Source organism: Bos indicus, chromosome 18 (assembly GCF_029378745.1).
Source record: "Bos indicus isolate NIAB-ARS_2022 breed Sahiwal x Tharparkar chromosome 18, NIAB-ARS_B.indTharparkar_mat_pri_1.0, whole genome shotgun sequence".
NCBI lineage: Eukaryota > Metazoa > Chordata > Mammalia > Artiodactyla > Bovidae > Bos > Bos indicus.
In genome coordinates this window covers 36,577,639-36,602,696 of record NC_091777.1, presented here as the reverse complement: position 1 = coordinate 36,602,696, position 25,058 = coordinate 36,577,639, and the positions used below count along the sequence as shown (strand labels likewise).

Below are 25,058 nucleotides of genomic sequence, written 5' to 3'. Positions count from 1 at the left end.
CACAGTCCAACTCTCACATCCATACACGACCACAGGAAAAACCATAGCCTTGACTAGATGAACCTTTGTTGGTAAAGTAATGTCTCTGCTTTTGAATATGCTATCTAGGTTGGTCATAACTTTCCTTCCAAGGAGTAAGCGTCTTTTAATTTCATGGCTGCAGTCACCATCTGCAGTGATTTTGGAGCCCAGAAAAATAAAGTCTGACACTGTTTCCACTGTTTCCCCATCTATTTCCCAGGAAGTGATGGGACCAGATGCCATGATCTTCGTTTTCTGAATGTTGAGCTTTAAGCCAACGTTTTCACTCTCCTCTTTCACTTTCATCAAGAGGCTTTTTAGTTCCTCTTCACTTTCTGCCATAAGGGTGGTGTCATCTGCATATCTGAGGTTATTGATATTTCTCAATATTTCTCAAGATTTCAAGCAATCTTGATTCCAGCTTGTGTTTCTTCCAGTCCAGCGTTTCTCATGATGTACTCTGCATATAAGTTAAATAAACAGGGTGACAATATACAGCCTTGATGAACTCCTTTTCCTATTTGGAACTAGTCTGTTGTTCCATGTCCACTTCTAACTGTTGCTTCCTGACCTGCATACAAATTTCTCAAGAGGCAGATCAGGTGGTCTGGTACTCCCATCTCTTTCAGAATTTTCCACAGTTTATTATGATCCACACAGTCAAAGGCTTTGACATAGTCAATAACGCAGAAACAGATGCTTTTCTGGAACTCTCTTGCTTTTTCCATGATCCAGTGGATGTTGGCAATTTGATCTCTGGTTCCTCTGTCTTTTCTAAAACAGGCTTGAACATCAGGAAGTTCACGGTTCACATATTGCTGAAGCCTGGCTTGGAGAATTTTGAGCATTACTTTACTAGCGTGTGAGATGAGTGCAATTGTTAACTATTATTATTTCCACATTAATGAAGGTCAAGGAGGTTGACTTTTCTACATGAGCAGCAGGATCGCTTGGTTCACTGAGAGAGGGGGAGCCCATGGCTTCAGGGTTCCATAGCTGGCTGGGTGCCTCCTCTTGGCACAAACACCTCTCTAGCTGGTCTCTCAGATAAGGTGCTACAATAAAAAAATAAAATAAAAAGATAAGGTGCTACAGAAGAGCTAGAGAATATAAAACCTCAAAATAAGGCTCCTGCCTCCCACCTTCAAGCACAGAAGGCCCCATCCCTCCTCTCAGAGCCAGGGACCTGTCCACGTGATGAGTGGAGAGAGAGCTCTTTCTAGTCTCGCATCCACGTGGAAAAGACCAACCCTCTCCAGGACCAGCAGCCAGAAAAATCACTCTGTGCCACTTTGGGCCTGGCATAACCTTAACCAGTCAATCTTAAAGGAAATCAACCCTGAATACTCTTTGGAAGGACTGATGCTGAAGCTGAAGCTCCAATACATTGGCTGCCTGATGTAAACAGGTGACTCACTGGAAAAGACCCTGATGCTGGGAAAGACTGAGGGCAGAAGAAGAAGGGGGAGACAGACGATGAGGTGGTAGGATGGTATCACTGATTCAATGGACATGAACTTGGGCAAACTCCAGGAGATGGTGAGGGACAGGGAAGTCTGGCGTGCTGCAGTCCATGGGATGGAGAATAGTCCATCACGACTTGGTAATTGAACAACAACCCTAATCCTAACCCAAAAGTTCATTCAGGTTTTTCTGTAAGATATTATAGGAAAGCCTGAACGAACTTTTTTGGCCAACCTAATACCAAACTCCAGGAGGCAGCTAGAGCAGTGTAGGGAATTGACCTTGTGACTTGAAGCAAAATCTTTCCTTCCCCAAGTCTTGGTTTCTTGTCTGTAAAATGACTCAGTTGGCTTGGCTGAAAAGATCCTTTAGTTTTCTTCTGCCTCTAAAAACTCTGATTTTGTGCTTTTTGAGACTGAGTCAGTGAGCACTGTATGTGTGTGTGTGTAGCATACACACATGTGCTCACCTACTCATGGGTTCATGAAAGGAGTGCATCTTGGTTGTCCCGGGCCCAACAGTTCTCAGTGAGAGTACAAGTCTTGCAGGAAGGGAAGGTGAAGCTGACCAGACAGGAACCAGACTGTGGCAGTTGGAGAGACAGCTTCCTGCAGGGGTGGAGACCAATAGAGCAATAAAACCTGGGCAAAGAGCAAGGTTTTCACCGGAAGTCTAAGAGAAAACTCCAGGGTTCAGACTGAGGATGGGGGTCCATAATTTTCTAGAAAGACTCTCCAACATTTTAGAGCACAGTCATTCATTTACTCATTCATCCATCCTTTTATTCAGTAGACACTCACCATGTGCCTAGTGCTTTGCTGGTGAGGGAGGTGCCCCCCCATCCTCAGAGAGCTTTCAGTCTGGTGGAATACGACAAGGGAACCAGGTATTTATGATCCAAGGCAATAAGCAAGGATGACATTAATATTTAACAACTGGTAGAACCAGGCCAATCAAAAATGAATACCAGCCAACACATCAACACACCAACATAAGGTCCTCAGTCCTCCTGCTGGGCCAGCTTTACCCTTTCAGTTGCTGGGTCGGGTCATGGGGAGGCGTGAGGGCGCGGGAGGGGCTGGGGTTTGGGGGCCACTTGAGGGACTCAGGGAAGCAGCTGATTACCAACTGATGTGAAAAATTTTCAATACTGTATTTTAGCCACTAGAATAGCCATATCAGTGATCCTGGTTGGAGGATAGCCCTGGTGATAATGATTCAAGATTAACAAGGCCCATGAAGAGAAGGCACAGGGGCTCAGGGAAAGCTCTGTTGGGGGAGTGACATTTAAGTTGAATTAGCCAGAGTGTGTTTGCCTGGGCAAGAGGAGGAGAGCTCAGCATTTTCAGGTGATTCGGTTTTGCTGGAGGAGAAAGAGGCGGAGATTAGACCCAGAAGGCAGGTAAGGAGAGTGTGTGTTGTAGGGTTCGGGGTAGGGGCCATGTTAGTCATGCTCAGTGGCTTGGACTGCATCTCTGGAGCAATGGTGAGCCATTGAAGGATTTTAATTAGGATCAGGGGAGTCACCCGATCCAGTTTGCAAATCCCCCAGGCAACACCAAGGAACCCATTTTTCCAAAGACATGAACCAAGGCTCAGGAAGGTTAAAACACTATCAGATGATATGCCGCAGGTGGGATATAGTATAAATAGAACTGCTCACTTCTGGGTCCCCTTTTCTATTGAATACCATGTGTATCAGAGGCTGCCCCTTTTGTATGGAGCTTTAGAGTCAGCAAAGCAGACTAAAGAAACTCCAGAAACATATGAGCCTAAGTAGAAAAAAAAAAAAAAAATTGAGGGCTTACATACTAAAAAGCACATGATGGGTGGACTTCAGGCATGGATAGCTCCAGGTGGTCAAATTATGTCATCATAGAGCTGTCTTGCTCAGTCTTTGCTTTCCTCTATGTTGATTTTCTTCTCAGATTCTTCTATCAAGGCAGAAACAGGCTACTAACCCACCAGTTTAGCAATCCTAGCCACTAAATACCATACTTTTCCAATAGGTACAGCACAAGTCTCAGGTTTCACTTTTACGCCCTGACTTGGCTTATGTGAAGACATGAACCAAGCCTGTGGCCAGAGAGATAGCTAGGTGGTTCTGATTGGCTAAGACCAGGTCATGTGTCCAGCCCTGGCATGATGCAAGAGGAATCAGCCTTCTAGGACCACATGGACTAAGAGCAGGGGAGGTGTGGTCCCCTAAAGAAAAATGATGGTGCTGTCACCTAGAGAAGAGTGAACAGATACTAGGCACATAGAAACTAACATTTAAGCTATAGCCTGATCCTTCAGCATTAGGAGGAGGCTGCTCACCTGGGGGAGGGTGGTCTTCTCTGACCAAGGAACTCAAAAAGGTGAGGGGCATGATCTGCCTGGTGCCTGCTCCCTGGGGCAGGAACCCTGCCCCTCTGCAGAGCTCCACCTTTCTAGAGCCAGCCAGGGAGCTCCAGTCCAGCTTGGAGCCCCCCAAACCACTTTCCTTCTTCTTAATTCCAAGTTTTGGCCTGTGCCTGCTGGGGCTTGGGTTGGAGGCTAGGTTCCCTGCAGATGTTCCTCTTAGTAGACAACTTAGTCATGATGTGACCGAAAATTTTTTAAAAGTTTAAAAATAAAATTTAAAAAGCCAAGAGCACAAAGATAGATGCTGAGACTGTGTTTGCAGTAAGGTCTCCCCCCTTGTAAGCCTCTCCTTCCCCCACTCTGTCCCTGGTGAGACTTGTTGCTGGGCTGTGGTTTACACTACAGAACCCCCCAAAAAGCAGAATTGGGTAGTGCTTAAGAACACAGACTCTGGAGACAGGCTGTTTGGGCTCAGATCTGAGCTCTGCCATTTAATAGTTATGTGCAAGTTATTGACCCTATGCCTCAGTTTCCCCACCTATTAAACAGGTTTGCTGGTGCTGACAGTAGAACCTCACATGTAGGGTTGTCTAGGAATCAAGTGAGCTAGTACCTGTTCAGACCAATGTCTGAATAAGCAATATTGCACAGAATAAGCAATATATATATATATCTAAAGGGTGGCTATTATGTGCCACATCAGCTGCTTTGAATTCCTTTTAGGAGACCGAGGACAGGAGGTCTGTCCTGGAGGACAGGGCCTGGTCTGGCTTGCTTGTCACAATATTCCTGGTGTTCACTGTGGAGCCTGATCAAAGCAGGCCAAGGTAAATAACTACTGAATGAATGAATGATTGAATGGCTAGTACCATGGGAGCAAAGACCATCAGAATCTAGGCTGGCTGTGTGACCTTAGGTGGTTAGCTTCCCCTCCTGAGCCTCAGTCTCAACCTCTGTAAAACAGATCAGATTAGCCAGTGTTACTCAGACTTTTCCAATCAGGGCTCCCGTTTATATTGTGCTGGGACATACACACACTGAAATTGAAATTTTCACAAGATAACACTTACTTTCCTGTGTGCGATATACTCTGATATATTCTATTTTCTTCTGTTTTACTCTATTTTACCCTTTTTCATTTTTTAATAAATACAATCCTGACCCAATGAATAGATTTGAAGTCTCACTAACTTCTGGAGACCTACAGTTGAAAAACTGAACTGGATAAAAGCATGGTCATTTCTGACTTGGACCCTGATGATGTTATAAATCTAAGAAACATCATTTGATTTTGTGTGATGGTTAAGAGCTTGGGCCCTGGCAGGAGAGGGCTGGGTTCAAGTCCAGGGATACTGACCTGTGCTGATCTTGTTAAGTTATTAATATGTAATCTCTAGGTGCCTAGGTTTCCTTCTTAATACAATGGAGGTAAAAATGACTCTTTCCTCTTAGGAATGGTGTGAGGGTTAAGTGACTTGATACCTACAAAGCACTAAATGCTTCTAAATTCTCCATGAAGAACTTTTAAAAAACATTTTTGTTACTTGAAAAGAATATCTATAACACTTTGTGGGTAGCCTTCAGAGAATCAGACCTCAGAAGATATTTGTGCATTTTTTGGAGGTTATAAGAGCATTCCTCTCCCTCTCTGGGAAAACAGACAACTGAGTTTTCAGGAGGGGAAGGTACTTGCCCAAGATCACCAGCAAGTCAGAGACAGAGCTTCAGGCCTCAGATTTTAAGGAGGTTCTACAAACTGTTGATTCCAGGGAAAGCAAGGGAAACTCCCTTTCCTCACCGCTCAGAATCCACAGATCTCAAGCCTTCTTTCTTTTTCTTTGCATAAACCTTTTCCCCCTGTTTTTAGTTCACTGATTTCTAAGATGTCAGTGTTCACTCTTGTCATCCACTGCTTGACCACATCCAATTTACTTGATTCATGGACCTAACATCCCAGGTTCCTATGCAATATTGCTCTTGACAGCATCAGACTTCACTTTGACCACCAGACACATCCACAACTGAGTGCCAGTTCCGCTTTGGCCCAGCCACTTCATTCTTTCTGGAGCTATCAGTAATTGTCCTCTGCTCTACCTCAGTAGCATATTAGACACCTTCTAACCTGGGTGGCTCAACTTCTGGTGTCATACCCTTTTGCTTTTTCATACTGTTCATGGGGTTCTTCTCGTGGCAAGAAAACTGGAGTGGTTCGCCATCCCCTCCTCCGGTGGACCACATTTTGTCAGAACTCTTCACCATGACCCATCTGTCTTGGGTGGCCCTGCAAGGCGTGGCTCATAGCTTTTGAGTTACACAAGCCCCATTCGCCACAACAAGGCTGTGATCCAGCCTGTAGAAGGGCATCTATCTTTAAAACACTGAAGTATGTTCTACATATAGTAAAATTCACTCCTTCTGGTGTGAAATTTCGTGAATTTTGATAAACATATACAGTATGTATCGACCCCCCCAACTCAAGATATAGGACAGCTTCTATCATGCCAAAAATTTCCCTTGTGCCCTTTGTAGACAATCTCTCCGTCCACCCCTAGTCCCTCCAGCCACTGAGCTCTTTTCTGTCTTTTCTGATAGTTTTGCCTTTTCCAGAATTACTTCTGAGATTCATCTATTTGGTACATATATACATTTTTGCTTAGCAGTATTCCACTGTACAGTTACCACAAATTGTTTATCCATTTACCAGTTAATGGGCATTTGGGCTATTTCCAGTTATGGGTTATTATGAATAAAACTGCTGGGAATATTCGGATGTCTTTATGTGGACATATGTTTTCATTTTTCTTGGGTAAATATCTATGAATAGAATCGCCGAATCAGATGGTTACCATATGTTTAACTTTCCAAGAAATTGCCAAACTGTTTTTCCCAAAGTGACTATGCCATGCTGTTATGCCATCAGCAGTGCATCAGAGTTCTAGTTGCTCCACACCAGTGTGGGCACTCTTAAGTTTTAGCCATGTAGTGATATCTTATTGCGGTTTTAATTTGTATTTACCAGAGCACCTGACCTGCCTCTTGAGAAACCTATATGCAGGTCAGGAAGCAACAGTTAGAACTGGACATGGAACAACAGACTGGTTCCAAATAGGAAAAGGAGTACGTCAAGGCTGTATATTGTCACCCTGCTTATTTAACTTCTATGCAGAGTACATCATGAGAAACGCTGGGCTGGAAGAAGCACAAGCTGGAATCAAGATTGCCAGGAGAAATATCAGTAACCAATGAAGATTCAGCACAGCCATAAATAAATTAAAAAAATTTTTAAACATAATCAATTAATCAAATTGAAAACTGGGCAGGCACAGACCAATGATATAAATGTATCATGAATCCAGGATTATGATTCATCTAATTCTCAGCATATGAGATGCATTAAAAATTAAAAAGGAATTCTTCCTCTCTGAGCCCCAGCCACTCCATTCCCCTCCCTAAAGACAATCACTGTCACCACTTTTCTGTATTTCCCTCAGAAATAAACAACCTTACTCTACCTATGCTATTAGTAACTGTGTTTTTACTCAACAGCAGTTCATGGACAACCTACCACATCAATAAACACAGATTTCTAATAGCATTTTAATGGCTGCATAATTTTCCACTACCTAAGGTGCCTATATTTTATTAAACTAATTCCCTTTTTGATGGACCTAGGTTTCCCGCCCCCTCCCCCACACTGGCTCCTCACAGTGTTTATTCTCATAAACAGTGTTATGGGGAACTCCTTTATATACATGACTTTGATGAATTGTATAGAGAGGTCTTTAGGGCAAGTTTCTCCAAGTGGAATTACTGGGTCAAAAATGATGTGCATATTTCAGGATTTTGAGCCATATATTGTGCCCACCAGCAAGGAGAGAGGTCTGGCGGCTGGCCTGGTGCTGTAAGGTCTTTTGTTACTGAAGCTACACCAGAGGTTATTCAACAGCAAAGCCCTATTAACCATTCCCAGGACCTCCCTGTGGGGCAGCAGGAAATGGGGCGGCTCCCTGGACAGAGGAGAACAATGAGTCTTTATTAAAATGCAACTCACCGAGAATGCTTTATTAGCACAGATCTTGCCCTTGCATTTGGGCAACTCTTCGGGACTGGTGTGGGACTGTGTCCTGAGGAAAGAAGAGCAGGAGCCCAGGCTGTGCCCGGCTCCTTAGTGCCATACCCCACTTCTGGTCTCTAAATTATACAATTAATAATGTGCCATGGGGAAAAGTTAGCATGAGAGTCAGATGGCCTGGGTTAAAACCTTTGTTCCTCTGCTTCCCAGCTGTGTGACTCTGGGCAAGTTTAGAATCTCTCTAGTTTAAGTTTGCCCTTCCCTAAAATTGGGGTTAATGCTACTTAGCTCATGTCTGTTTTGACACATAAATGAGGTTATATACATAAAGTATTTAAAACACACTTGGCTGGACTTCCCTGGTGGTCCAGTGGTAAAGAATCTGCCTTCCAATGCAGGGGACATGGGTTTGATCCCTGGTCCAGGAAGATCCCACAAGCTGCAGAGCAACTACTGAGCTAGTGCTCTAGAGCCCGCATGCCATAAATAGAGAAGCCTGGACACTGCAATGATAAGCCTTTGTACCGCAGTTAGAGAAAGCCCGTGTGCCCCAACCAAGACCCAGCACAGCCAGAAAAAAAACAAACAAAAGCGAACAGTTGGTGAGGAAAGTGCTGTGTAATTATGAACCACCCCTAGGTACCCGCCCTTGGCTAGATTCACAACCCCTTCCCTCAAGTCATCCTCAGACTGGTGGGGGAGATGGAAGCTTTTACAATCCAGGGTGATGAGTACATTAAGGTAGATGCCAAACCTGGAAGACTTCCTGGAAGAAATGTCATCAGGGCAATAACCAAGTCACTTGTAGGCTAAAGGAGAGGCAAAGTGGCTTTGAGAGAGGAGGGACCAGCCAGGAATCGGAAAGATGGGTTTCAGAGAAGGTCTTGGATTTTAAGTCAGCAATTTCTCAGCACCAGCCTGGTCCCAGGTACTGCATTCAGTGCCAGGGATGAGTGCGGGTTGGAGATGATCAGGCAGAGACCCTCAGTAAGCTTACTCTCTAACTGGAGAGTAAAACATGAAGCCTAGTACAAGCGCTGGACTCTGATGAAATCTACTAGAGAAAGGAACAGTGTCAAGAAAGCAACTAACTCTGAGACTCCAGGATTGTGAAAGAAAGGGTTTGCAGAGGAAATGCTTGCACGAATTGATCAGATTTGAGGGGCGGAGGGAGTGCAGAGTCAAGGAGAAGTAAGATACCCCTGATGGGGGAAAAAGGCCCAAGCAAAGGTGAGGCAATGGGAAAGCCAGCATCCTAAAAAGATATTGCGCGGCTTGTGGGACCTGCCCACCCCACAAGCTCTGTGGGGCAGAGCTGAGGGGTGGGCAGGATTAAGGCTGTAAGGTCAACTGAGGCCAGGGTCTGGAGGGCATCACATGACATGCTACTTGGACTTCATCTAGTAGGTCATGGGAACGGAACAGAAGTCTTTAATCAGAGAAGGGACGTGATGAGATCTGTGTTCTGGGAAGGTGACCCTGGTACAGATGGGGGAGGAGTCCTGGGAGGCAGCATTGCTTAAGGGCCACTGCAATTGTCTAAGCAACAAAACGGGTGGGCACAGAGAGACTGGGGTTGGGGGAGGGCGGTGGTACGTGTATAAGCAGCTCTCTCAAACACTTACAATCCAAACCCCTGAAGTTATTCCCTGGTGACTCTTGAGCTGAGCTGTCTAATATCGCTGGAAAAATAAACCTGCTCCTGACCCCAGGCGGCGGGAGCAATAGTAACCCAATATGCTTGTTGATTAGGATGAAGGTCAACGGAATTACTAGGGGGAAATAGAGAGACATATTAAAGTGAAATGACTTGCTTTTATTGTTTTTTCCTTAACAGAAACAATACATGAGATCAACATGTAAAATAATTCTCAAGGATGGTAAAGTGCAGTCCACCAAAACCAGTCTTGACTTTTGTTTCCATACAGACATAAATGGAGAGGAGGGACTAACGAGTGGGGAGATCTCAGGAGAAGGAGGAGGAAGGGGAGAATCTGGCCCAGAGGGAGTGGCAGGGCCAGGGGCAGAGGGAGGAGGAAGATGCCCTGGAAGGGAGGCTAATGTGCTGGGCCCAGAGGTGGACTGAGGATGAACCTTGAACTGGAGGCCCAGCCAAGTTTCGTACCTTTCTTAGCTCTGATTTTCTTGTCAAATGGGGGTAAAAACAGCCTCCTGATATGGCACAATGAATGTTATTGACCTGGGTTCAGTGAAAGTGCTGGGTCCGAACCATGGGACCACCAGGGAATTCTCAAAAACTCCCAAGAAATTTCTTAAGATGAGGGGTTGTTGCTGCTGATAGCTTTACTGACTACCATTTTCTTTTGGAGTTCTCATTGGCCTCATGTCATCCACAGTGATTCAACCGTTCTTGTTTGAAACCTCTCTCATGGGGTTGTCCAGGATGGGGTGCTCTCACAGCTTCAGGACCCCAGGTCCAGTGGCTCGCAGCTTCCTCCATCCCCAGCTTCCAGGAAGTGCCAGGGGTCGATGGGGTGACTTATTCCTCTTCCACCCCACCGCCCACAACTGCCTGGCAACTCATGAAGTGATATACACAAGGGCCCTGAAGCTATTTCTTTCATGGCCTGTGCTCAGGCCTCACCCCTCAGCTTTTGTTTCTCTCCAGTAAACCACCCATGGGAGGAGAAGAGGGATATGAAGTACAGGATGTGGGTTCCCTTCATGATAAGGGGTCACCACTTCTCCTTCACTCTTCCTCTTCCTTCCTCTCCAGCTGGTGGTGACTTCCCTCTCCCATCTCTAGAAGGAAGCAGAACAGATGCTGAGAAGCTGGCACCAAGGCCCCCTACCTTCCAGGGGCCCCTGGCCTGTAGCCAGCCCAGAACCCTCTCCAGAACTCCACACCTGTAGAACCCTACTGCACCTGAACATTTCCACTTCCACGTCCAATAGGCACCTCAAAGTGCTCAAAAATACAAGCAAGTTCAGAACAAAACTCACCATTGCCCTTCTCTGACCTGCTCCTCTGCTCGTCTTCATTTCAGAAAATGGCACCATTATCAACCCAGCTGCCCAGGGCAGAAACCTGAATATCGTGTCCTTAATGCCTTCCTCTTGCTCACTGCCTACATCTGATCAGCCATGGAATCCTTCCAAAGATCCCTGAATTTACCCATTTCTTTTTTCTTTGGCTGTGCCATGCAGGTTGCAGGATCTTAGTTTCCCAACCATGGATCAAATCCCGCACCCTTCACAGGGAAAGTGTGGAGTCTGAACTGCTGGACCGCCAGGGAATTCCCTCTACCCACTTCTGTCCACCCTACCCCTCAACCTTTGTCCCAGCCACCTTCACCCCCAATCAGACAACAATAGTGCCTTTTATGCTCGCTGGTTCCTCTTTGCCCACAAATGCACTCTTCTTGTTTCTACCCCTGCTTTGTGCTCCAGAAGCCCGACCTGTCTGTATGGCCAGCACCAGCCCCAGATTCTTGCCTTCTGGCTTCCAGCAAGGAACTCATAAGAGATGGGGCTGGGAGGAGAGTGGTTCAGACTCCCCTCTCCCGTCCCTGCCAGCTGAGGTTTGGCAGTGGCTGCATTCTACAACCTACGGCCACAGCTCCTGTCATGTGGACCCTCTACTGCGGCTCCAGCTCTCACTGGGGCGTGAAAAGTCATTTCCTCCCCTTGTCCTATGTCCCATCAGACCTAAGGGTGGTGATGGCTTCCCATCTGCTAGTCCCAGGGGTGTCCAGCTATCCCATACTGGTGATGGAGCCCAGTGATTCTCAACCAGGGATGACTGTGCCCCTCCCTGGGAACATCTGGCAATCCTGAGAGAGGTTTTTGGTTGTCATAGCTGGGGAAGGGCACCACTGGTTTCTAATGGGGGGAGGCCAGGGATTCGGCTGAACATCTTACAATGCACAGAACAGCCCCCACCTCACCCCTCGACAAAGAACTATCCCTCCCACAAGTCAACAGTGCTGAGCTTAAGAAACCTTGCAACCCTGCCCACAACACTGTGAACAGTACCTGCACCAGCGCTGCACACTTGATCTTTTGAGTTTGTCTCTGTTTCTTGCCAGCATCCTGACTGGTACATCGGGTCTCCCCTTTCTCTCTTTCTCCCTTTCCAGTTCATTCTCCACACAGATAGCCTGAGGGCTCTGCCTCGCTGCCTCATTCCTCAATTTCATTTTTTTAAATCTAACTTTTGAGATGGGTAAGGCATTCACCTAGTTTAAAAATAACAGGAGGACTTCCCTGGTGGTCCAGTGGTTAAGACTCTGCACTCCCAAAGAAGGGGGCACGGGTTCAATCCCTGGTTGGGGAACTAAGATCCCACGTGCTTCACTGTGTGGCCAAAAAAATCAAACCAAACCAACCAAACAAAAGACAAACAAAAAAAAAATCACACAACACAAAAAAGGTATGAAGTACAACTGTCCCTCCCACTCCTGTCAGCTGTCCAACTAATTAATTCTCAGCGCTCTCCCAGCAGTTAACTAACTACTGTTAGGAGATTCTTTATATTTTTCTAGAGCTTTGCAGTCCAATACGGCGGCTACTAGCCCCATGTGGCTATTAGATTTAAATTTAATAATTAAGTTAAAAATTATGTTCCTTGGTCACATTAGCTACAATTCAAGTGTCATCTGTGGCTAGTGGCTGCTGTGTTAGTCAGCTGAAATACAGAACATTTTCATCATCAAAAAAAATTCTATTGCACAGGGTTGTACTACAGTTTCTCTCTGCAAATTTACGTAAAAAATTCATGTAGTCTCATTTTCCTCATTTTCTTATACAAAAGGTAGCACACATTCCACATTGTTCTCCAACTTGTTTTTTCACTTGACAAGATATCTTATGGATCTTTCCACATTTTTGCATAAAGAGCTTTCTTTTTTTCTTCTTTTTTGTTTTCAGTTGTAGAATATTTCAGTTGTAGAAACCTTCCCTGACTCCACATCAGGTCAGACTAAGATCACCAACCCTGTAATTGCCTGGTTCTTCCTGTCTCCTGGTCTCCAGGCAGTGAACATGACACAGTTTATTTATGCAGTCACTCACTGATGGACTAAGGGCTGCGACCAATCTTTTGCTCTTACAGACAATGCAACAGCAGTGAATGGCCTTGTCCACCTGGAATTTTGCATGTAAACGTGTCTATTTAGAACACATCCATGAGGGATCATTCTAGAGTATCAATTTGGTCATGCCTCTCCCCTCCTGAGCACACGCTGCTCCTCCTGATCTCCATCTCCAGCCCACAGCAAACTGCAGGTCGGATGTCACCTCTTCCAGGAAGCCTCCCTGACTCCACATCACATCAGACTAAGATCACCTACCCTGTAATTGCCTGGTTCTTCCTGGTCTCTTCCCTCAGTCTGGAGCTTTATAAGGGATGCACAGGGTGGGGCTGTCTTGTTTTTCCATGTATTCCCAGGGCCTGGCACTCAGTAGGGGTCCAACAAATATTTGTTGAATGATGAGGCAGGTACCAAGTTCTGGCAGTGGTTCTTTCCAGCACTTCATGGGCTCTCGAACCAAGGAGCTAGTGAGGAGAACCCCAGTGAGCAGCTGATTCAGATGGGGAAACTGAGGCACAGAGGTGGCAGGCAGCCTTTGGATCAGCCTCCCTGACTCTAATCTCTTTTTTTCTAGCTCACTTTATAGTTAATAACAACAACAATAGTATTAACATTAACTATAAGGTTAATACTTACCAAGTATTTCTATGTGCTAAATGCTGTTTTAAGTGTGTTACATGAATTAACTTATTTGATTGTTGCAGCAACTCTGTGAGGTAGGTACCCCCATCATCCCCATCTTACAGGTAGAGAAACTGATAACTTGTCACAAATGGCAGAGAATGACTTGAACCCAGGCTCTGGGGCTTCAGAGCTCACACTCTTATGCACTCTGTTGAGCTATCTACTAGTCTCGGCAGCTTCTCCCTTACCCAAAGTTCACTGTGGCTCTTCATCAACACTCAAACCCAGAGCTTCTTCTCTTGTCATCCCCATCCCTCCCAGCTTGACTTAGTTTATTTTCTACTTCATTGGGTTCTCCCAGAACAAGATCCTGAGACCTGAGCCAGACTGGGCTCTCCTAGACATTTCTCTCTATGCCTCAGTTTTCTCATCTGTACAAGTCAATGGCAAAGGAAAGCATGGCCCTCTCCTTTCTTTTAGCCTCTTCATCCAACTCCCATGTATCCTTTAAGGACAATTTAAAGAGCCTCTTCCTTCAGGAAGTCTTCTCAGATTTCTCCAGCCCCTAAAGTTCCCTCCCACTCTTCCCTGAACATAGGCAACTATTAATGCTCAGATTAGCACTTAATTCTTCTTTTATATTCTAGATTGTAAATTCCCCCCCATGCCCTCCTCAACAAAGAAAGTGTTACTCTTTGAAAGAACATATAAGATAAAAAGCAGAGCGTGGATTTCAATTTTGGAGCTTTATTCTTTGAAGTACCACCTTCCTGCACATGTGTACGCTTGCATACATGTTTACGGCATACCCGAATTCCACCTTCGCTAATCCTTACTTAATACTGTTTTTTAAAATGGACTCACTATTTAAAACTTAGAAAAACTTATTTTAAATGAAAAACTAACAATGTTGTAAATGAAAAACCAGCATCCTTTGCCATAACTAAGGTGAAAATAAATACAATGATGATGGAACAGTGTCATTAATTTCTAGGCCTTGCTTCTCTGGTTAAGAGAGAGAACCATAAAGATTAAAGTCACTGAAGACTTGCTAAGCACAAAAAAGAGGACTCTTTCCTTGACCCAAGCAGAAAAAAGATTGAAAGAAAACTGAAAACGGAATGACTTTCTCTGTGTATGATTCAGGATCACATTAGACTTTAATACCTTGCTCACACATCACCCAACACCCTCTCACATCCCACACAGGCCTAAAGCCTATACTCTGGGAGTTGGTCAGAACAGACAGAACCAGCACCATCTTTCATTTCCACCTCTCTCTAGCCTCAGTCTGTAGGATGGTATGAACATAAGCACCCCAAGACTGCTGCAGGGTTAAATGAGATTAAAAAAAAAAAAGGCAATGTTACAAGTGGCATCCCTGGATTCTCTCAGCTCTGCTGCTTACCATCTGGGCATGACCATGGGTGACTTACCTTGCCTCCCTGGGCCTCAGCTTCCTCACTTCCAAAAGGGAAATTATAGAGGACTTCTTGGGTGGTCCAGTGGTCATGATTCCACACTTCCAGTGCAGGGGGCATGGGTTCCATCCCTGGTCAGAGAACTAAGATCCTGCCTGCCACATGGTCGGGGAGGTAGTTTATAAAACCTTCCTTGAGGACTGTAAAGCACCTTTATTCCTTTATTTGACAAACATTTATTGAATACCTACAATGTTCCAGGAACTATTCCATGGACTGGAGATGTAGCATGAAAAAAAGAAATAAAAATCCCTGTTCTCATGGAGCTTATATTAAATGGGGGTTTGGGAGGGCAGAGGACAGATGGATAAAATATATTTTCTCTGTCCAGGGGATTCTCTGGTCAAGAATACTGGAGTGGGCAGCCATTCTCCTTTCCAGAGAATTTTCCCAACCCAGGTCTCCTGCATTGCAGGCAGATTCCTTACCATCTGAGCCACCAGGGAAGCCCCATAGTTCAGTACAGTGACAAGTAATAAATACTATGGAAAAATAAGGTGTAGTGGGTGGGGGCAGGGTTGTACTTCTGAAGTGGGACAGAATTTCTGACCGGTGGACATTTGGGTGATGCCTGAAGGAGGTGAGGAGCCATGATACCTGGGGTGAGGGGCATGCCAGGCAGAGGGCACAGCAAGTGCAAAAGCCCCAAGGTGGGAACCAGCCTGCACAATCCTGAGAAGAACAGGAGGCTGACTAGCCAGAGCAGTGGTGAGGGGACAGCAGTGGGAGGAGAGGTCCCGGGGCTATGGGGTCAGATCCTGCAGAGCCTGCTGGGTCATTTTAAACTCTGGTTTTGATTTGCAGTGAAATGTCAGTCAGGGTATCATCTTACACATAGTACATGTACATAACTCACAGCCGCTCTAAAAGTAGTAATTCCCGAAATTACTTAGTATTGCCTCACCGGAAGCCCTGGGTTGTCAGGCTCCAGGGTACAACAGGCTTGCCCTCCACTGCCCTGTTGGCTGGCCCTGGTTTACTGGAAGGCAGTGGGACGGGAATGGATGGAAGTGAGCCCGGGCATTCCTGACCCACCCATCCCCTCTCAGATTCCTCTCCAGGCCCGTCACACCCCTGCCGCGTGCTGGGCAGTGGGCACAGGAATGCTGAGGCAGCTGAGGGCTGGACTCCACCCGGCCTTGCAGAAGGTCTAACAACAAGCAGCAACAACAGTGGTGGTGGCGGTTACCAGTTATTGAGCCCCAACTGCCTGTCTGGCAGAGCACTGAGTGCTTTTCACATATTGCCTCACACTGGCCTGCTGTTAGCCCTTGGAGAGAGGTGTGGTCTAGGGGGGAAAGGAGGCTGGTGAGCCACACCCTCGCCTCTGTGATCTCTAGGGGCTCTATTCTTCACTAGGGCTTTGTGCCCCCAGACCCGGGGCTTCTTTGTGACAGCTCCTTTCCCTCAGTTCAGGGGCCCCCGACAGAGAAGAATCTTGCTGCTCCAGCCTGCCAACTCTGCAGCTGCCCGCAGGCCTGGACAGGTCCAGGCCGCCTTCTTGGTGGCTGAGAATGGAGCAGAGGAGGAATCAGGTTTCGCCGACTCTGGGATGGAGGCGAGGCTGCTGAGTCGGCTTTTCCAGGGCTGCTGGGATCAGGCCTTGCCTTCATCTCAGCTTGCAGGCTGGGTGTGGAGGTGGCGGCTCAGGACTGGGCACTTGGGCCCCACTTCGTATCCTTCCAATCTCATCTCCCACTGCGTTCTGGCTCCTCCCTCTGCTCCAGCAGCCTCCCTGAGGGACTCAGCTGAAGTTCCCCTAGCACTCTGGCCTCAGGGCTTTAGCATTCGCAACTTTTCCTAGACATAGCTGCATACTTGTTCCCCAGTATTCTTCATTCTTTGCTCAGATGACCCCTTCTCAGCAAGGCCTTTTCTGACTACTAGAATCAAACACTAATTCCAGCCCCTTATTTCCTACACCCATCATAGGGAGTTGGTGATGGACAGGGAAGCCTGGCATGCTGCAATCCATGGGGTTGCAAAGAGTCGGACACGACTGAGCAACTGAACTGAACTGATCCTAGCTTTACTTTCCTCTATAGCCTCACCTTTCACTGTTCTATTTTACTGATTCATCTTGTTTACAGTCTGTCTCCCACTGAATGTCAGCAGGATGGCCCTTGGGCTGGGCAGGAAGGCCCTGTTCTGGGCCTCCCTGCCCTTCCTAAGGAGCTATGGAGCTGTGACTCCTAGAACCTGTCTCCCACTCTGCCCAGCACAAATGGTCCCAGGCCCTCCCCACACCTGTCCTGAGGGAAGCCAGCACAGCCCGGGTGTACTCCCAGGCCCAAGGTCAGTGGAAGGCTACTCTAGATCAGTAGACTGAGCTTGGACAGGTGGGCTGGGGAATACACACACACACACACACACACACGTGTGCACAAGGACCCTCATGGTATAGGATGGAGCCTGGGGTGAGGAGAGTGGCAAGCTGACTGCCACTCCTGGGCTGGGGGCTAACTCTGCCCACCTAGTACCCTACGTGTCTGGGAACCCAGATTAAAACCTGGTCTTCCAGATAGCTATGAAGACATGCTTGTCCATGTAGGAAGAGAGGATCTTTTATTTAACAGTTTATGACCTCAACTTATATGGTATGTGGATCCTCAGTTCAGTTCAGTTCAATTGTTCAGTCGTATCCAACTCTTTGTGACCCCATGGACTGCAGCATGCCAGGCCTCACTGTCCATCACTAACTCCTGGTGTTTACTCAAACTCATGTCCATTGAGTTGGTGATGCTATCCAACTATCTTATCCTCTGTCATCCCCTTCTCCTCCCACCTTCAATCTTTCCCAGCCTCAGGGTCTTTTCAAATGTGGACCCTACACACATTTTTTTCCCCAGTGCCACTCCCTGCCCCATATATTAGGACTGGACTCTTTCATTTTCTGCATTTCTGTATTCCCTGCAACCTAGAACAGGTTGCACAGCCTGGCACAGTACACACATTCAATAAATAGTTGTTAAATTAATGAATAAAAAAGCTCTGGGGTGATGTCCCACATGCCCCAGAAGCAGTTGGAAATTTCTGTGTCAGGACTTTAGAGTCTCAGGATCAGGTATGGCCAGCTGTGTCATGGCGGGAGCAGGAGGGGAGGCTATTCCATATCTGAAGGGTCTCCTCCACTGCCTGCCTGTGCTCATACTCCCAACGAAGCTGAAAATTTTTTTCTTATTAGTTAAAAAAAGCGCCTGTAATACTAGGGAATCAAGAAGACCACTTCCTGGCTCTGTATATTTGTTAATCTCTCTGATGCTCAATTTTTCAAAAATGAAAACCCCACACATGGTTGCTGGTGTCAGAATGTACATAACTGACTACACGCATGTGAAGGGCCTGGCCAGTCATCGCCCGATAAACATGACTGCCACCACCACTCTCATCATCACTATCACCATCACAGTGTCCAAGGCAGTTCCTGCCACATGGCAGCCAGTGTGACTGTTCCACCCCCAGTTCCCTCTCAGTGACCAGGTTGAGTGGCGCTGGCCATGCTGTGGTTTGAGTGAATGGTGCCCTCTGCTGGCTTCATAGAGGAAGTGCCTCCAGGGAAGTAACAGCTATGGAAGGGCGGTCTCCATCCAAGGTTTGAGTGTGGAGGTAACTGGCCCTGCCAGTAACTCAACTACCACCACTGTAGTGATGAGAACAACACCTACTCCAGTGCCAGAAACCCTTCTAAGCACTTTCCAGATATTAACTCACTCCTACATCTTCCAGTCGATAAAAAGTGAGGCACAGAAAGGTTAAGTGATTAACCTAAGGGGTCACTCCTAGAGGTGCTGGGATTTGAACCTGTGCCTTGAATCATGCCTCCCTGATGGGAGTACTTTAGTGGAAGGTGAGAGGTAGGCTCTGCCTTTAGCTACAAGGCATGGGGTGAATCTGGAACTGAACACGCAGGGTGTGGGCTGCCCGAGAAGCTTCCCAGGGTGACCGCCCCACCCTTTCAATGACAGGACTGTTGCCTGGCTGACCTCAGGGCCCCTTCCTTACTGGCCAGCCCTCAGCATTTCCCTACCTGGGTCTTCTTGCTGCATCCCTGTGTGGGCTTGTGGTTAGGAAGGTCCATGTCTAGGACCATAGGAAGCCAGGAATTCGAGGCCTCGGCTACTTGCCAACCTTCCAGGGATGACAGCCATCCCTTTGGGCCCCTCCAGGCCTGGGGCAAAGCCTGCCTGGTGATACAGGTCCTATCAGCAGCCTTTCTGGGAGGGAAAAAAAAGATGGTCAGGTGCCAGGGAAAAGGCACGGTGAGAAGTGAGTCTTGGGCTCTGTCCGTCTGAGCTCCACTGGAGGGATCTTGGGGAGTGCCTGGTTTTGGAACCTCTATCTTTTCCCATCTGAAAAATGACGGGCAGATTTTAAAAATGCTCTGCATTTGGGTTCTTAAGGAGAAGCATTGGGAGGACAAGGCCAAAGGCCAGTCTCCAAGCAAACTGATCCCTTCTTCCCATGGTTTTATCTTTTTTTTGGTTAGACTAGGGTTTTTCCAACTTTGGCTTTAAGTCTGGAGGGGAAATCATTTAACAGAATGAGCCTGAGGAGTCCTTTCAGCACCAACCCATCATCCTGGACCTTCACTCAGAATCAGGCAGCCTTGATCCCAACCAGGACCATGGGCCCCCCTCACTTCTCTGCAGGTGTTGGAGGACTGGTGTTGAGGCGTCTGCAGAGATGGATGTTCCAGGGAATTTATTTTAACACTGTTACGGGGAAAAAACTACAATCACTAGTGCCCATGGGTGGCAGTGAGACTCAGTCAGTTCAGTTCAGCTGCACAGTTGTGTCTGACTCTTGGCAACCCCATGGACTGCAGCACACCAGACCTCCCTGTCCATAAATCCATGCTAACATGAAACTTCCCTGGTGGTGTCCAGTGGTTAAGACTCTGTGCTTCCACTGCAGGGGGCCCAGGTTCAACTCCTGGCTGGGGAACTAAGATCTCACATGCTGCATGGCATGGCTAAACAAACAAACAAAAAAACACCATGCTAACTCATCCATGATGAGTTAGATGTGTTGGAGACAAGAAGGCAATGTCTCATTGCACATCCTGTTAGAAAAGATACAATGCAAAATGTGCATGTAGTGGATTGAATTGTGTAGTGGATTGGAGGGTGGGGAGAGTAAAGGATGGAAGGATGCATGCTCTACTGTTGCACATCAAAATGTGAAGGATTAACGTTCAGTGTGTGCAAAGGCCAACATTCAAGTAGTCCCCACTGGTTTGGCTGGCCACACTGGTTATCTACAGCTAGCATTCACTGAGTGGTTGGCCCTGGTGAGTCACTAGCTGCAAATATTCTGACTTATTACAGGTCCTAAAGACCAGAGTCCATTTTGCAGAAGAGACACAGGTCCCAAGTGAGAGGGTGACATAACATCCATCCCCATCACAGAGCCCAGGATCCTTCTTTCCAGATCACTCAGAGGCTGCAGGGCAGTTCCATTGTCAAGGGAATCCAGATCTACTGCAGAGAGCAGGCTTGGCTAGGAAAGGTTGATTTTGCTCCTTCACTCCCTCTCCAAAAAATCTCAGAGGAGGAAGGCCAGCCTGGACAGTGGCTGCTTGGTTTTATTATTAGACTCAGCAAAGATACAGGGTTTCAGGCTTTATTCAGGCTTCTCAGAGAGGAGTTTAAGATAATGGGCAGCAGGTGTTTGCTAGTTGAGACACTTAATTCTTCCCACACAACCTTATCAGCAAGAGCTGCAGGGCCCTGGTAGGGGGGACGCTGAGGTTGAGGGAGTCAGAGGCTGCAGCTCCAGGGAGAGACAGGAGGCAGCCAGGAGCGTGGGCTGAGGCACTGTGGACCTAGGGTGGGTGAGACACTTTCTTATCAGACTTTGTTCCCTTTAAACTTCCCCATCCAGAATCTGAGGCTTCAGGACACCCACAGCTTCACCCTTCAGAGTCAATTCAGTCACTCAGTCGTGTCTGACTCTGTGACCCCATGGACTGCAGCACGCCAGGCTCCCCTGCCTTCACCAACTCCCAGACCTTGCTCAAACTCATGTCCATCGAATCAGTGATGCCATCCAACCATCTCACCCTCTGTCATCCCCTTCTCCTCCTGCCTTCAATCTTTAGGACTCTTCAGAGTCTCAATCTTAAATTGCGTGGGCATCAGAATCACCTGGAAGGCTTGTCAGATCAGACTGCAGGGTCTCGCTTGCTTGCAGTTGCTGGTTCGGCAGTGGTGTTGAGGCTGCTGGTCCAGGGACGGCCCCCTGGAGTACCATTTCTTTACAGAATCAGTCATTCTCTCGCAGGAAGGAGACATCTATTTCCACTTCAGTGATTTTCGCGGCTGCACTTCAGATTCTTTTCTTCTAGTTCATTGTAAAGATAAATTTAAAACTTTGCTTTAACAAGGGCACACGTGGAATTCCTGCTGCCTCTTCATCCTGCCATCTGTGCCCTGTTGTTGCCCGGAATATTCTAATTTCATTGACATCCTGGGTGAGTTCTCTAATTTTCTGGCTTGATTCTGGTGACAAACAGGTGTCATTTAACAAAAAAATAAAATGAGGCCGTTCTTAAAATGAGGAAGATTCCCTCAGCGGGTGATTGTGAGGATTTGTTGAAAGGAAATAATTGGAAGTTAAGTGCTGTCTGGATCTAAAAAGTATTGACTAACGGTGGCTGTTATCAATGAACACGGATAGCACCTGCTATGTGCTGGATATGAACTCACTTCATCTCCATGGAAACTCCCAATTTTACAAATGAAAAACCTGAGGCAGGTAGAGGTTAAGCAACTTGCTAGGAAGTAGCAGAGCTGGACCCCACCCTCCCCTACCCCCGCCACCCTGCAAACATCCTGCCTTTCAACATAGAGTCCACAGCACAAAGAGGAAATCTCCCCATACTGCTGGTCCAGAAAAGAGGAAATCTCCCAGTACTGCAGTTGTGGTGCGGCTCGGTCAGGAGTAAGGAAGTTAATGGTTCTCACACAGGGACAGCAGCTCTCATCTGTAGGTCGGCGAGCTGACGTCTGCCTCCTCCCAGGTCTGTAAACACATCCTGAGCTTCCACTACTATCAGGAGGAAGCTGGGGTGAAGCCCACAGGGATAAAAGCACAACTCCACACAACTGCAAGTTCTAGAAAACCACTGAATTGTACACTTTACATGAGTGAATATGATATGTGAATTATACGTCAACAAAACTATTAAAAAACCCCCAAAACTTCACTCCCCTGCCACCTCTGGGAAAAAGTTCCTTTAATAAAAAAGTTCTAGTACATTTACAGGATTGTCATCACTCTTCATCTACAGCACTCGATAGGGAAAATAAAAAATAAAGGACCACTTAGATGTGCTCAGTATAAAAATGCAGTTATCCAATCAAACAGGAGGTCTGGGGGCCAAGAGACCACAGAGAAATGCATGAGGGCACGCCTGGGCTTCTGGAGCGCTCCAGGGGGTGGTTGAGGACCTGCCTCTCACTTTTTGAAAACAGCATTAAAAAAAAAAAAACGAAGATTGTGGTAAGAGGCCTGTTACTAAGGAGAAGGGTCCATTCCAGAGCAAAAGCCGTCATGGGAAAGTCAGAGTCAGTCAAAACCCAGGACACAGCGCTGAGCATTTTATGGTAGCGAGGAGACTCCCAGAAATTGAGCAGCCCTGGCTTAGGCTAAGAGGTGCTCACTGTTGAAATCAAACTGCCCACGTTCCTCCGTTCTGAAAGGCATAGAGACCTGCCCCTTTGAGGTCAGTTTCGAGGCCTCTTCCCTCCAAGTTGCTAAGGCCAATTCTCAACAAGCTGCAAAGTCCTTGGCCAACGTGGGGATAGTGACCCCTTGGAGACGCTGCTGCAGCCCGGCGTTTAGGGAGTCCTAGTCGTCCTGGCCCCCGCCGTACATGTCCGCCAGCTTCTTGAAGCGGCTGCCCCACTCATTCAGATAGTTGTAGTCTTGGTCCTGGTCAGAGGTTGAGGAGGTGAGCGAGCTCAGAGAGGCGGCATCGGAGCCACTGCCCTCATAGTCGAACACCAACAGGGAGTCGTAGGGCGGGGCCGTGGGGTCTGTGTTGGCTGCCTTCAGGTTCTGGGGGATGGAGAGCAGGGTGTTAAGCACTGTGGGACCAGACACTGGGCAGCTGCGAGAGCTCAGAAAAGTGAACTCATCTGGCTGAGCCTGTGTTTCCTCATCTGTGAAGCCCTGTCTCCCCTCCCTTAAGGTTTTGAAGGTTGAACACGAAATGCACGTAAATCCTCAGCTCAGGGCCCAGCTGAAAGCGAGTGCTCAGCGCCACAGGCCAGCGGATCAGGGTGGGGACTCTGAAGTCAGACTTCACACAGACTTCTGAGTGTGTAGACCTGGGCAAGCCTCTTAAAGTCTCCATGCCTTTGTTTCCCTCATCTCAAAAATGCATGCTAAGTCGCTTCAGTTGTGTCTGACTCTTTGCAACCCCATGGACTACAGGCTGCCAGGCTCCTCTGTCTATGGGATTCTCCAGGCAAGAATACTGGAGTGGAGTGCCATGCCCTCCTCCAGGGGATCTTCCCGACTCAGGGATCGAACTCACGTCTCTTTATGTCTCCTGCAGTGCCACCTTGGAAGCCCTCCATCTCAAAAATGGGGAGACTTCATATAGTTTCAGAGGAAGAAATGAATGTATATAAATATAAAAGTGCATATTAGAGTTACAGGGGACCATAACAGAATTCCTCCTTTGCAGAGCTGACACAGCGAGGCATTAAACCAGACAGTTATTTGCAAACTATCCGACACAAATATTCTGAAAACTGTCAGAAGATCTCCTGGCCTTTGGCTCCAAGGCAAAGATGCCCTGAGCAACATTCCCCAGACGCCTTTGTTTCTGTACAGGATTCTCAAATGTGCTTAAGGCTAAAGAACGGAGTCTCGCTAGTTCGAGAAAGCAAGAAAGGTAAGCCGAGTTCAGGCCAAAGTAAGGTATCCTGACCACCCACTGAGCCCTGTGCCTACTGCTGCTTTCTCCAACCTCCCAAATCCATCCGTCCTTCCCTCCTTCCTCTTCTGTTCCCTCCTCCTTCCCTCCCTCTTATTAAAAACCTTTTACTGACTACTTTCATGGTACCAGCCTATGCTAGCCTCACATCATTATCTCCTATGTATATTTTATTTCATATATATATATATATATATATATATATATATCCTGTATCTTTTATTTCTTGGGGAACTAAAGAAACATCAGAGCTTATGAATTCCATGGTGATCCAGTGGCTAGGACTCTGCGATTCCACTTCAGGGTGCACAGGTTCCATCCCTGGTTGGGGAACTAAGATCCTGCATGCTGTGGAGCATGGCCAAAAAAAAAAAACCCAAAAAATCAGAGCCTAAAAAAAAAAAAAAAAGAATATCTGGGTTCAAGTCACTGATACTTTAAAAAATTCCTTAGATAAATCAAGTATGTGCCCAGAATTGAGAATATGGGTGACACTTAGCAACAAGAGCTGTCATTACCTAATTAATACAGGATAGGTGCCAGGCCAGTGGTTCCCAAACTTAAATTACCTGGGAATCTTTTTTTTTAATTAATTTACTTTTTAATTGAAGGATAATTGCTTTACAGAATTTTGTTGTTTTCTGTCAAAGCTCAACATGAATCAGCCATAGGTATACATATATCCCCTCCCTCCCATCTCCCTCCCCATCCCATCCCACCCCTCTAGGTGGACACAGAGCCCCGGTTTGAGTTTCCGGAGAGAGTAACATGGAAACTTACATTACCATATGTAAAATAGATAGCCAAGGGGAATTACCTGGGAATCTTTAAAAAAAATATTCTGAAGTCTAGCCCACATGCAGATCAATTAAATCACAGTCCAGGGGGTGGGGTGGGTGGGGTTGGGGGGTGTCAGAGGCTTCAGTGTTTGAAGTTCCCCAAGAGATTTCCTGAGCCAGCACTGCTCGGTCCTTACTCATCCAGTCCTTAAACCAACCTATCCCAGAGGCCCCCAACTTTGCTCCACGCTGGAATCACCTGAGATCTTT

The 25,058-nt window shown here is 46.9% G+C and overlaps 1 protein-coding gene and 1 non-coding gene across 9 annotated transcripts in view; one reads left to right on the top strand and one right to left on the bottom strand.

The window, feature by feature from the left end:
• Positions 1-627: 627 nt before the first annotated feature.
• Positions 628-25,058, bottom strand: part of CDH3 (cadherin 3) — a 139,320-nt gene continuing 114,889 nt past the window's right edge. For 7 of the 8 annotated variants that reach the window (XM_070771942.1, XM_070771943.1, XM_070771944.1 and 4 more), the window contains one exon: positions 22,283-23,123. In XM_070771942.1, coding sequence (XP_070628043.1) covers positions 22,914-23,123 — 210 coding nt within the window. In that variant the 3' untranslated portion in view covers positions 22,283-22,913. Of the gene's footprint in view, positions 1,077-22,282; positions 23,124-25,058 lie in introns of those variants that run through there. The other variant, XM_070771946.1, reaches the window with a different exon arrangement.
• Positions 19,932-20,006, top strand: TRNAG-UCC (transfer RNA glycine (anticodon UCC)). The gene has a single exon. It is a non-coding gene; the product is annotated as a tRNA-Gly (tRNA).